General features: G+C 34.7%; 2 protein-coding genes across 2 annotated transcripts; one reads left to right on the forward strand and one right to left on the reverse strand.

The window, feature by feature from the left end:
- Positions 1-1,578: 1,578 nt before the first annotated feature.
- Positions 1,579-9,647, forward strand: LOC136064457 (uncharacterized). The gene is made up of 8 exons (XM_065766218.1): positions 1,579-1,923; positions 5,446-5,651; positions 5,762-6,221; positions 6,310-6,517; positions 7,247-7,354; positions 7,450-7,599; positions 7,689-7,758; positions 9,380-9,647. The coding sequence occupies exons 1-8, from the start codon at positions 1,688-1,690 to the stop codon at positions 9,439-9,441; spliced, it is 1,500 nt and encodes a 499-aa protein (XP_065622290.1). The 5' UTR covers positions 1,579-1,687; the 3' UTR covers positions 9,442-9,647.
- Positions 9,648-10,550: 903 nt separating this feature from the next.
- On the reverse strand, positions 10,551-11,912 carry LOC136064458 (uncharacterized). The gene has a single exon (XM_065766219.1). It carries the CDS (start codon positions 11,745-11,747, stop codon positions 10,785-10,787), a length of 963 nt encoding a protein of 320 aa, XP_065622291.1. The 5' UTR covers positions 11,748-11,912; the 3' UTR covers positions 10,551-10,784.
- Between the last annotated feature and the right edge of the window lie 1,959 nt (positions 11,913-13,871).

Consider the following 13,871-nt stretch of genomic DNA (forward strand, 5'->3'; position numbering starts at 1 on the left):
TATATATATCTCTCTCTTTTTTTTCTTTTAATAGAATTCTGTCAACTCTTATTATTCTCAATCGGCGGTGAAATGACCAACTTTATGATATAAATTGTCTTCTAGTGTTTGTTATATCTAATCTGTATTATTCATTTAAAAAAAAAATCAGCAATTTCATAATTTGGAGTTCTTTTTACACCAGTGAAGTGAAAGAACTAATCATTAAGATTAGTTTATAAACTTCACTCGAAATTTTCTTATGGGCCATACAAATATTGTCCATCAACAGCTCAGCATACTTATATTAAATCAATAATGGTAACACTTATCATTGTGTCTCAAATCAAAAATAAAATTAAAAAAAAAAAAAAAAAAAAAAACAAAACAAAACAAAACAAAAGAGATAGACCCATGTTATATGAGCCGCTTGTGAGTTGGGACTTGGGACAAAGCCTATGATTTTACATTTACCCCGGCCCAACAACAGCTCCAATCTATGTATTAAGGTAATGACAAAGTTTGACTCCAAATATGTTTTGAGTTTTGGGCTTCAATCATTAATAAGAACATAATATTAGTCCTTCTTTTTTTCTTTTTTGATATAGTTACAATATACCGCTAAACTCGTAATTTGAATCCTTTACTCTTTTGACTCCCAAGCATTTTATACATGAGAAGTTGTGAATTAAGCCCCTTTTCCTTAAGTTAAGAGCATCTGCATCGCATCAGTAGATGTAACATTTTTGTCTATTTTGCAAAAGAAATATGTTTTTTCTATTTTACGTACTCACTTTTACAAAACACTCACATCGGTTTGTCTATTCTATACATTTATTCAATAATATATTCATTCTTGACTCAATATCCAGCCACCATCAATGATCAAACAAAGAAAAAAGAGAGCAGTGGTGATCATCAATCCACCCAACCACCATCATCAAGTCAGCCTCAATCATCAACCCACCCATCAAAATCCCAAAACCACTAATCAAAACCCACTAATCAAAATCACCAAAACCACCGATCAAAACCATCAAAACCCATTGTCATCAAAACCATTGATCAAAACCCACTGATCAAAATCCCAAAACCATCAAACAAAGAAAAAAGATAGCAATGGCAAGTGAGGTGATCGGCGGTGGCACGATTGTGGCAAGACTCAAGAGAGTAGCGGAGAAAAGTGGAGGAAAAGAGTGTGAGGTGAGAGTCAGACTAGAGAGAAAAAGAGGGAGTAAGGTGGATAGAGAAAAAATAGTAAAATATGAAATGCCAAGCTACAATAGCTGTAGCATTTTTGCATTTATACAAATTGATGCAATCATTGATGTGAGTGGTTTTTTGGTTAAAATGTGTAAAAGTAAGTACTTTTTGTATTTTGCAAACTTTTGCACCACTAATGCAGTTGCTCTAAATACAACAAAGTTCGAACTAGATATATAGCAATGCAATAAAATCGTGGTAAAGCATTGATGAATTGGGTTTGGGCCCAATGAATGTTATTAAATGATGTCATTCATTATTGATGAATAATTGGGTTTGGGTCTATTAAAAAAATGAATTGGGTTTGGGCCCAACATTTTAGTGTCGATTAATGTAAGTTGAAATCCTTACACAAACGTTAGAGCCGTTGTTTATGTTCAGAGTTTAAAACCCGGAAGAAAAGGTTCGAATCTCCGAATCCAATACAGCACCTAAGCTAGCAAACATGCCGAGTAAGAAGAAGAGGAGGAGGCCTGAGTCGGAGCGACCCACGATCCATCCAAGAAACAAGTACTCCGAAACCCGACCCGACTTTGCTCTCTTGGCTTCTCTGTACCCTTCCTTCGAGCCCTTCGTCTTCTACTCCCACGACGGTGGTCGACCCAGAATCGATTGGACCGACTTCAACGCCACACGTGAGCTCACACGTGTCCTCCTCCTCCATGACCATGCACTCAATTGGTACTATTTCACTTGCTCCTTTCTACTTTATATGCATTTGGTTGCTCATATTTCGTTGAAAGTTTGTGTTTTTCTTTGAGAGAGTTGGGTTTATGTTTCTGGGTGTTTTTGCTTTGGTCGTGTTTTTATGTTAGAATTGGATTTTTTTTTTTAATTATTTATTTTTTTATTTATATGCTTTTGGGTGCTCAAATTTCATCGAAAGTTTGTGTTTTTGTTTGAGAGAATTGAGTTATGTTTCTGGATGTTTTTTTATGTAAGAATTGGAAATAATATATACATATACACACACACACACACACACTTTTTGTTAATAACCCAGAAATTTGATTAACAAAACAATGAACAAACACCCAGCATCCCAAACAGGTTTTGAGGCATTGCATGAGTGACACCATTTACATCTCTGTTAACCCATTTGAAGGAGCAACTAAAAAAAAAAAAAAACTTCCTAAACTCAAACCATTTGAAGGAGCAACTTAAAAAAAAAAAAAAACTTCCTAAACTCAAGAACATTAGACAGACTAGTTGTAATGTTCCAGCTGCTGCTTTCAGACCCTGCATTCATGCACGGTTTTGCATCACTGTCCACAATGATGATCTATTATGCATCACCTGATTTCTCAGGTTCCATAAAGATTCCAATGTGAGGGCCATTTTGTGTGTACGTAGAATGCACAGGGTTAGCTGCATCATTGTGGCTTGCTCCAGTAGACTGCCTAGGAGTATCTAGGATTACCTTTACAATATCAGCACAAGTGTTCAAGTTTAGCATATCAGATTTTAGACCTCAGTTGCAGCCAAACCAAATGTCTTTGGCCACAGTGCAGTGGAAGAATAAATGAACAGGGGTTTCCTTGGCTTCATTGCATAGCACACATGTAGAGTTAGTGATCCCCAATTGTTGTTCCAGGTTATCTTTAGTATATAGCAACTCAAAACCAATTCTCCATGACAGCATCTTCACCCTTTCTTGGATTATGAGCTTCCAGAGGGGTTGCCAATTCACAGGGTTAGCTGCATTAGTAGCCTGATCTTGATTCCCTCTGTATGCAGACTTTACAGAGAAGCAGCCTCTAGGATCTTTTATCCACTTCAACTTGTCCTGAGTAGGACTAATAGGAATTGAGATTCTCTTGATGGCTTCAATGGACTCTATCCAGTAACTTACTGTCAATCCAGTTTTGATTAATGGGGCTAACTAGGCTTGACACCATCAATGAATGGAACTTGGGCAATGGAATCATCCGTTACTTTTTACTTATAAATTTCCATATGTGAGTAAAAATCTTTGTTAAAGACAAACCCAGAAACACATGTTTTTAGGGTGCTCAAATTTATTGGAAAGTTTGTCTTTTTCTTTGAGAGAACTGTGTTTGTGTTTCTGTGTATTTTTTCTTTGGTTGTGTTTTTATAAGGCATAGAAATTTTTTTTTTCTTTTTTAAGAGGTTACCCTGTTTCTGCATTTCACTTATTCTCTCTTTGTGACTTTGAAACAAACGTAATTGTGGAAGTTCAATAGGGCTTAAAGTGCTTTTTTTTATAATTTTAAATGAGAAAACTTATCATTGCCCAAACTATTTGCAACATTTTTTCCACATCAAGCTGCCTATCAGTCATGACAAAGGAACACAGCAACTATACTACTAACAAGAATCAAACACAGAGCTAGGAAACCTCCATAAGCAACAAAGAGCCTCTATTCAAAATAGTTTGCATTTTGTTATGTTTTTGTTACTTCATATGCTACGTGTGAAACTCTGGAGCTTATTAATTTAAGTGGGATTATCAAATGCACCCTGAATCTGTCTACCTGTGTGTTTGCTGAGAATGTTAAGTGTTGGCAAATTGCAAGCGACAAGTCATGTGTCAAAAGGGTTGTATTTAATATTATAAAGTTAGGCAAGAGTCTATGTAAGGAATTGCTTGAAGACATTGGAGAATGGAAGGTTTGGTTGAGTGAAATCAAGACTCACTCAAGCGATCTTTAATGTCAGTCACAATCCTCAAGAAGGACAAATAAATGAGAAGGATGGTTTGTAGATGAGTATGAACTTCAGTGTGAAGTGGTTGGGTTCACTCCTTCTAATGGAAGGGATTCATATTTTGATAGCTTGACTTAGCTTCCTAAGACTCTTCCTTGACCCTTGCATTTTAGAGATAGTGAGTCATATTCTGAATGAAGAAGTAACATTGGTTTTTTGTTTAGAGGTGGTAAGGGTATATTAGGGAATTCATGTACTATGTTATGGTTTCTTGGGGGCAATATAAATTCGTTGTAAACCTCAATTTTTCATAAAGTGAAAGTCTCAGCCACTTGCTTCCATGGATGTAAGAACACTGTTGAACCACTTTAATCTCTATGTTGATTTTTCTCTAAGTTCTCTCTATTTTCACTACCATTGCTCAAATATGGAATTCTCAACAATTGAGTGAGACTCTGGTATAAGGAATCTTAACTCTACAAGAAGTCTGATGGAAGCCAAAACTTTAATCTACCTTTATATATATTTCTTGATTCATGACTTTCAAGACGGAAGAATGGCTGCTATACCTATAGAATCAAAGAATTCCAAGAGAGCCTTCTTTCATTGAACCAAAACAGATAATCCTTTCCCATGATTTTACTACCTTGAGCCAAAATTAATTTTCCTTGAAATCATGGAGTTTGCTCCTTGACAATGAGTTCACTGTTGTTGCCTTCTGAAGAGACTTTGGATATGTTTGTTTGAGTAGGAAGTTCTGTAGAAGGATTCCAGAGTTCTAGGGCCACTACGGTAGAAGGTGAATAGGTTGTTAGCTGAGATTGCTTGGAGAGTCTAGTTACAAAGGTCTTGTAAGTCTTTACTGTTGTAACCATTTCTTCAATAGTGAATTTCCTATAGGATTAGGTACCCCTAAAATGGTTTTTCCTTTGAGGAGTTCATCAAAGATTTTCCACTTCATCACCAAATCTGTCTGTGCTTATTATTGCTTTTAGATTTTGGTGATATTTACTGTGGTTGTGCTATCTAATAAGTTGTTAACTTTGAACCTAATCAGAAATTTAGTCATAGTTAATCTATTAATCTCCTACTTAAGTCATTGGGGTCTAAATCAGAATTTTTCATTAAGGACCATGTTTTGTAAGTAACCAAAATGTAAAGTCTTTGTCTTTATGATAACATGTTATGTAGGTGACCATAAAAATAAAGTTCAACTCATTTTGCCCAATTAGTAAAACTTCTAAACTTAGTTTTGAAGTACCTGTAGGCTGCTAAGTGCTAACTAACATTGAAAGGCAATTGTTCTGTGCTATGCAATTGCATTAAGTGGTGAAATTTTCTTGGAAATATCAAATGTGGAATTCATTGTTTTCAGGAAATTCCATGATGCCTCTTTTTTTGGATAAATTTCAGTCTCCTTGTTTTTTGATATCTCAGTGAGTGAGCCCTTCATTAATGAAATATTTATTTGTGAAGTCTATTCAATGTTGGGTAGAAATTTTCGTGTGATTAATTTATCTGAATTCAATTTGCTAGGTGGATTCCTGATGGGCAGCTTTGCCCCACGGTGCCCAACAGATCCAATTATATCCATTGGATTGAAGATCTTCTTGCATCAGACATCATTCCAAAAACTAACACCAGTGGAGGTAATGTGAGGGGTTTTGATATAGGAACTGGAGCCAACTGCATTTACCCACTTCTTGGTGCATCTCTTCTCGGGTGGAGTTTTGTTGGGTCAGGTAGCTCTTCAATTTTGTAGTTATTGTTAATCAATTTTGGTAGTGACAATTTGTTTTATGTCCCATACGGAATCTAGTAGTAGTTTGATTTTGCTGTATCCTGGTTGCAGATGTCACTGAAATTGCACTAGAGTGGGCTGAGAAAAATGTTAAAAATAATCCACATATTTCACAACTTATTGAAATAAGAAAGGTTGAAAGCTGTGAAGATGGTCTTTCGATGGAAAAGTCACATGATGGTGAGTCAGTCTCTTGTGAGAGCAAAATAGTGTTGAGTGCATGTGCAGTTAGGGAAGAGGTGGATCGTCTGCCCTCAGCTTCATTTGATCTGCATTCTGATGCAAACAAGAGCTATAATGGGCCACCTATACTTCTTGATGTGGTCAGGGATGGTGAGAGGTTTGACTTTTGCATGTGTAATCCTCCATTTTTTGAAACCATGGAGGAAGCGGGACTGAATCCAAAAACTTCCTGTGGTGGGACTCCAGAGGAGATGATTTGTCCAGGTGGAGAAAAAGCTTTTATTACTCGTATTATTGAAGATAGTGCTGTTTTGAAACAGTCTTTTCGGTATTATCTTTGTCTGATTAAACTGTTTGTATTAATTAGCACCATGTCAATGTAGACTCTCTTTTGAAAATTCAGTTTTCTCTTGTAGGTGGTACACTTCAATGGTTGGGAGAAAATCGAACCTGAAATCCCTAACTGCAAAGCTTTGGGAGGTTGGAGTCACCATAGTAAAGACTACAGAATTTGTTCAAGGCCAAACATGTAGATGGGGGCTCGCTTGGTCTTTTGTCCCCCCTGTGAGGAAGATAGTATCACTTCACGTGGCTGAGAAGAATGTCATGTCTTTCATGCTTGAGGTCTGGATATCTATATCTCATTTTGTCTAAATAGTGTCCTGATTTTCCGAGTGTCAAGAAATTTATCTAGCTGGATTTAGTAAAATTTCTGCAGGGGTGAATTCCAGATCACATGGCCAATTTATTTAGAAGGAATTCCTTGGTTTTGCTGCTTTTGATGATCTGGCCCCTTCAAAATCAGATCCCCCCTCCCCTTTTTGTCTATTTGGTACATATAATTTTTTAAGAACTGAATGCACCTGGGAGAGAAGCTCCTGTTGCATCATTGAATAAAATTTGAGGAAGACCCTTAGCCCTAGGAGTTCCATTGAACACCATATAAGTTTGCTACTAATGTTTATGCCTAAGAATGTTGTCCCAAAATCCAAACATTTTCTGTATCATTAATTGGCTCCTCAGACATGTAGAACAGCTTATCTTCTTTCTCAATTAGTATAAAGATAGGGTTCATCTAGTCACTTCATGGGTAAGTGGAAAAGAAAGATGCCTGTACCAATTCTATATTTATGCTCATCCAAGCAATAGGGTCAAAAAGGAAACAAGGCTTTAAGCCTTTAAGCCAAGTTATGCATTAGCAGACTTGTATTATATGTACTATATATTCGTACATTATTATCTTGGCATATGAGGTTTTATAATATGCATTAGTTTATATCTAGATGCTCATTCATGTATTACCCATTTCTCCCTGATGTTACATCTTGTATTGTGTTGTTTCCAACTTCGTAGGGTCTTCAACGCCAATTCAGTGCCATTCATATATTGCAATCAGTTGAATCCTTGTTCCGTAGTAGTGGGGCAGCCTGTAAATTGAATACCTCCTCATTTACAGTTGATGTAAGTTTTATCACCGTTGGTCTTATTTTGCATCTGATATAATTTGCATGTGATATCACTGTGTGCTTACATTCTGCACAATTTCATTTTAATAGATCACTGCATCAAATGATCATTGTGATGCAATCCTGAAGAATGAGTTACAACCTCTTGATGAAGTTAGCAGTTGTCAACATGTGCAAGAGACATTGAATGGTTCAAGTTGTTTGCTCCATCCTTCAAATAATTTATGTATTCGCATTTCGGTATGCTTACCTCCTTTCTTGGCTTGGTTATTGGGTTTGGTAGTTGGAACTTGCAACTTATATTGAAATTGTACTACCCACCATAACAGGTTTTTCAGCAAATCCCGGGGACACTTCTGGTGAAAGGATCATTACAGCAAAGAGATAACCCAATCCCAGGTTCTTTTCCTTCCAACGTTAATATGTATTAAATTTAAAATTTTAATTTGGGTAAAATGCAAAAAGCTTAAAACAACCCCTGAACTTTGGTTCAAAATCAATCTGACCCCTCTTATCTTCTAATTTGAAATTAGAATTTAGAAGCCCCTGAACTTTGAGAAGTACACAAATTGTTTTTGTTTTTTATTTTGTTGTTGTTGTTGTTGTTGTTGTGTGTGTGTGTTTTTTTAATGAGGAAAAAAATGAAGTATAAATCTTTAATTAAATATAAATTTGAACAGATTTTGTATTAAAATATATTCTAAAATGAAACTTTTAATAAAAAAGAAGCTTAGGGAGATGAAAATTCAAACACCTGAATGATCAATCTGAGTATTTTTCAAAAGTTCCTGGGCTTCTAATTTCAAATTTGAAGATCAGGCCTGGGTTAGTTAGAGTTTGACCCGAAGTTCTGAGGGTGTTCTTGCATTTTACCCTTTTTATTTTTATCTCAAAGAAGCTCTTATTGTGGCATTCTAATCCTTTTTTACAGTCTTCCAAATTAAAATAAAAGTAAAATCTGGGAATAGAGTTTCAACCTAGCTATACACAAAATATTCTTGTTTTACCAATATGTCTTTGTGTATATAAATCTTTTCTGTTGATCATGCTCTATTTGGACTGTTTCTTATGTTCAATACTTCAATCATCTTCTCTCGCTTCCTTCTCACATTGACAGCCTTCACTCTTTTTCACCTTGCCCTCACCTTTTGATGCCCAAATCTTGTGCTCTTAGCACTATCTGATAGGTAATTATCAGTCTTTTGCCAAAAGTCTTTGAAACAATTAGCATCTCCTTCTCCCATAAACAAGGGTAAGAAAGTGAGGTAATTGGTTCAATCCCCATATGGGCTGTGAGTTTTATATGCCTATCAAAAGAAAAGGCAGTTACTGCCTATTGGTCTTTCTTGGACACCAGCAACTTCAAAACCTTTTTTCCTTACGATATGCTACCACATCTCCTGAAAGACCAACAGCTGTGTCTTATTATACTTTTTCCTTTTTATTTGTTAATGTCTCCTGGCCATAAGTCTTTTTTTCTTTTTCTTTTTTTCGTTAAATAAAGTAACTTTATTCTGCAAGATGGAATGAGACTTCTCCACCGTTGCTTCATTCAACTTCACTCTGTAGTCTGTGAATTGTCTTGTACTAATATTAGTTAGTTCTTCCAAGAATCTTTTAACTTAACTGGTACCTTTTGGTGTTTCCAACAGAGATATCTAGTGTTCAAATTCTCTTACCCCCAACCATCAATGTATCAAAAATAGTAATTAGTTTAGATCATCCCTTGAATATTTATGACCCATCAATTATCCATTAATTTCATCATCCTAAATATGTTTACTTTTAATCCTGCCAATTATTACATCTTTCAAGTAAAAGGGAGATTGCATGAATTGAAGACTGAAGTGACTTAAAGAGTAGTGTAGCGGGCTCTCTAAAATTATTGACAACATGATGTGCTACCTGTTGTTATCCAATCTTGAGCGTTGATCTGCATAGCTTACAGCACTAATCTGATTTGCTTTCCAAGCTAATTTGTGGAATAATTTTATTAAGTTGTGGTTTATGTTCTTTGCAGGAGCATTCTCATCAATATTTCAAAAATTAGAGGAAGTTTTGAGATATAAATTTTGTAGATAAGAGGCCACCATAGAGTTTTGCCAGTTTGAAACTTTGAAGAGGTTGCTGAAAAAATTGATAGATCTCAAGCTGAAGGCTGTTGAGCGGCAATTATTCTTTGTTGTACATTCTTTCATTTTCCCTTTACTTGTTTGTCTTCTTTTCCATTGCCATGTTTGGACTTTGGAGCTATAACTTTAATTGATAAATTATCCTTTTTCATGCTCCTTTCCTTTCCCGTCTAATGGTAATCTGCATCTAAACAAAATGGTTAGTGTACCTACATGTTATTTTATGCACATATTAAGCTATCATTACCAACACTATTTCACGCTTTGAGATATAATTGGTTTATCATTATCCAGAACAAGACCTTTGTCACGCTGAACTTGTTTGTGGTAATCAAAGTTCTTAGATAACTGATAAAAATGTCTCTGTCAATAAAAATTTTATGCACAATCGCATTCATCAAGGGATATTCTTTTTGATGGATCAAGCCAACAGGTTCTAGTGCAATGACCTTCAAGGTTAGGAAGGAAAATATGATTAATGGTTATAATAAGTTTTAAGTTCCTTGAGAAGAGATTATTCTGTAAACTCAGTGTATTACACCCTAACATAAAAATAAATTTTATGTTTGAGATATATGTATACCCAGTGTACAAAATAATTTTATGGAAGGATTAATGGGTTGGACGGTAATTATCATGGCTAGTAACATGTAAACAACTTATCGGAATTTGGGGCAAAATAAGTTAAATAATTTGATCTAAAATCAGCAAAATGTAGCCTACATATTGCCAATATTGGGGTGGCTTTCTACCTTTTTTAGATACGGCAAACAAAAGTGAACACTTGTTGTGTATACAAACATGAAGGCTGTCAATATTTTTCATTTCAAAACCCTCCAATTTACAACTTGCTTACTGATCCAGTTATAGAAGCAGTCTATTTTCAATATTTCATGGCATAGTATATAACTAACAGATAATATTCATTATGGATGCACATATGCTCAGATAATTAGAAGTTAAAAAATATGTACTTTCCATGCAGCTTAAGGGGAAGGAGGACTTTGTTGAAGCAAGAACACACACAACATTGTAGTGAAAAGGGAAAACCAAAACCAGTAAGGAGAATATCTTGCTTATCCAGAAGATCATGTATACCAAAAGCAACTCGTCCCCAATATACAACTGATTAACCAAGCCCATTATACATCATATATTACACAAAAAAAACAAACAAACACAGTATTAAATGTTCAGACAAACAAATTAACATAGCAAATACCATTGATAATAAACCAACAAATTTCATGGATGCAGAAAATTATAGTATGCAAGGAGATTATGAAACATGTATCAAATTTGGGCTTTCCCTTCAATCCTTGCATGAGTAACCCCAACACAAGCATCAACAAAATCCTCGTCAATGAAATCGGTGGAGTAGATCTGCAACCTATCACCAAAACCCCTAGAGAAACACTGAGTGATGAACAACCTTGAATACTTGTGAATCCTTCTAGTCACAGGCTTAACACAAACAATTGGGTTATCAGCCTGTGGTGTGGCAGTGTTCTCCACCCTGTAAAAGAATTTCCTTGATGAAACTGGTGGCTGCTCGCTCAAATGCTTCAAATTACTCTCAAACTTTGTTGATGGCAAATCTGTGTCAATCCAATTATCCTTCAAATACCCACCACTCCATAAGGGACTCCCAGGCTTAGGGTGAGCTGATTTTCTTGGCTTCCATACACAAATAACTCTCTTTGGCAATAACTCTGCCACTGTTTTTCCAAACGCATGATCATCCTGATGAATCAGAAACTCTCCAAGCTGATCCCCTAAGTACTTATCAAAGTCAACAGGGTCTTCATGACCAAACTCAGTCCTAATCTCCAAGATTATAATCTCTGACTGTGTCTCAGACAAAAACCTCTTGATATCCTTGATGACAACATCAATACTATAGGTTTTAAGGATTCCATGACACACACGACGATCCTCTTGAACCCTGATATCAAGAACCCTTGTACCCCTCACAAGTTGACGATAGATAGACAAGTTTTGACATTGTGCAAAAGGTCGAGATATGCATGGAATGCCAATCTTGTTTGTTGCTGAATCATGGGTTCCAGGCCATACTATCTGATTCAACCGAAGCTTTTCTGGGTTGAGCTCAGACATCCAGTTCTTTCTATCTTTTGGCCTGTATTCACTCCCTGGAAACTGAGGGCCACAGCTTTCTTGGAGATCACATAAGCATTTCTTCTCAGTTTTGATTGCCTTTCTTTTCTCCACTTGCGTAGAGATCTGAGAACCCATTAAGAAGATGAATAAAACCTGTAAGTTTTTCCTCTTCTTCTTCTAGTTTTTGCTTGTGGGGTTTGTTTCTTTTTCTTATTGGTATAGGCTGTAGTTGTACAAAGAAAAAAGAATAGGTTTTTGGGTTTTAATAAGAGACATTGTATCGTCAAAAAGTGATGTTTATATTTGAGTTGTTGGATTATTAAAAAAGACAGTGACACAGATAGATAACTTTTCTACTCCACCACCTTGCACCTTCCTCAATATTACCTACAAGATTTTTGGTTTTGTGAATTGTGATGATGGGACTATCGTATGTTCTTTGGTTAGGTGGGCCGGCTATGATTGCATTATTGGTGGAGAGTTATAATCGATGTTTCTCCTTTGTTTGGTCCACTTGTATGGCTATCCAAATTTATCTGTGATTTTGTTTAGTTCTTTTGTTTCTTTATTGTTTGTGAGAGCTTAATTATTTTTGTTGGTTTATTAAATATCTAGATTTTAAAAATAATTTTTTTAAAAGTTGTATATAAGTTAAATAAATTGAATAAACAAATTAATTTTAGCATACTTTTTAAGCGCTTTATAGCTCAATTAGTAGAAATTTTTTTGATATTTTAATGAAAATATTTAGAATTTAAATCCCCCATTGTATTATTAAAAAAAAAAATTTAGCATAGTACATCTTGGAATAAAGTTTTTATAGAGGGACTGTACTTTCAGTTTAAAAATAGAAGGGACTATATATAATTTAATTTATTTGCATGTGTCTCATTAGTCATTACCCTTTGCTCATTAAAGGCACTAAAAGGTCAAATAATGGCTTCCTTTTTTTTTTCCATAAAAATATCAAAACATGGTTGTTTTACAGGTCAATTCTATTGTCAATGGCTCAATAATTAGATTTAGACTCATCTGTCAGATGCCTTATAGCTGAATTGTCATCTCTCCATGCACAAAGTGCTTGAGGGTCTAGGGGAAAAGGATTCAATCTGTGGGATTAATAGCATATTGTAATTATCTCTAAAAAAAAAAAGATTTAGACTCATCTATTATCTAGCATTGCTATTTTAATAGCTCCAATTCTATCGTTTTAGGTCCCCCAAAAAAAAAAAAAAAAAAAAACTCCAATGTTTTTGAGTCATTTTATTTACTGGTTTCAGGTTAGGTCTTTTTCTATCTCTCAAAGAAAATAAATGTAACTTTCTTCTCTGGCTGGACAAATCATAGAGAGAAGAAAAGACTAGGAAAAAAAATAATCATAATAAGAAGAGGCAAAAAAAAAAAAAAAAAAAAACATTATCGACCAAGAAAATTTTATTTACTAGAAAGCAGTAAGTCTTGTAATTCGCTTGTTCACATCTTTAAGGTTGCTACTTTTTATTCAACGAAACAAACTTGGATTGTTCTGTTTTTTTACAACAAGTAGGAGGAAGAGAATTTAAACTTAAGTTAAAGTTACCCTATAAGAAAAACTAGACAAAACCATCAAGTAATAAGATTCTTTAACACATTTCTAGGTTGGGACAGAGTCAGAACTTGAAGTTAGGAGGGATAGTTTTGCTGTTAGTTGCATGTGGTAGCTCTAGCTTCCGGCTTAATTGCTTAATAGCTAATGAGTTTTTTTTTTTTTTTTTTTTTTTTTTTTTTTTTTTTTGTGTGTGTGTTTTATATGTGTGCATCCATGTATGAACAAAATTATTTTGTTTAAAATTTTTTAAAGGTTCAGGTTGTTTGTTTTACGTAAAGTTTGTTGACTGAGTTTAATTATTTTTAGCTTTATTATTGGTACTTTTTGTTGTTGAATAATTTTTTTTGGCTTGTTTATTTTGCTTTAGATTTTAGACCTGGTCTTTAATAGGAGGAAAATGCTAGAATTACAAACTTTTTTTTACAAATTATTAATGTGGTGAGTGGTTATTAGTAATTAAAAATGTGATGTAAGTGATGGACCTAGATGCAAACCAATAAAAGTTTATTACCACAACCGTTTGTAAAAATGTTATAGAAAATTTTGTGGCTATAGTAGTACTCCTAAAAGAATCAATAATAATATTAAGGGGAGCAAAGTGTGATTTTATAACAAAATTGCTAAAATTGGTTACTATGTATATATTAATTATAAAAAAAATTATACTATTC

The sequence above is a fragment of the Quercus suber genome, unplaced genomic scaffold (genome assembly GCF_002906115.3).
Source record: "Quercus suber isolate HL8 unplaced genomic scaffold, Cork oak 2.0 scaffold_691, whole genome shotgun sequence".
In the NCBI taxonomy this organism is placed as follows: Eukaryota; Viridiplantae; Streptophyta; class Magnoliopsida; order Fagales; family Fagaceae; genus Quercus; species Quercus suber.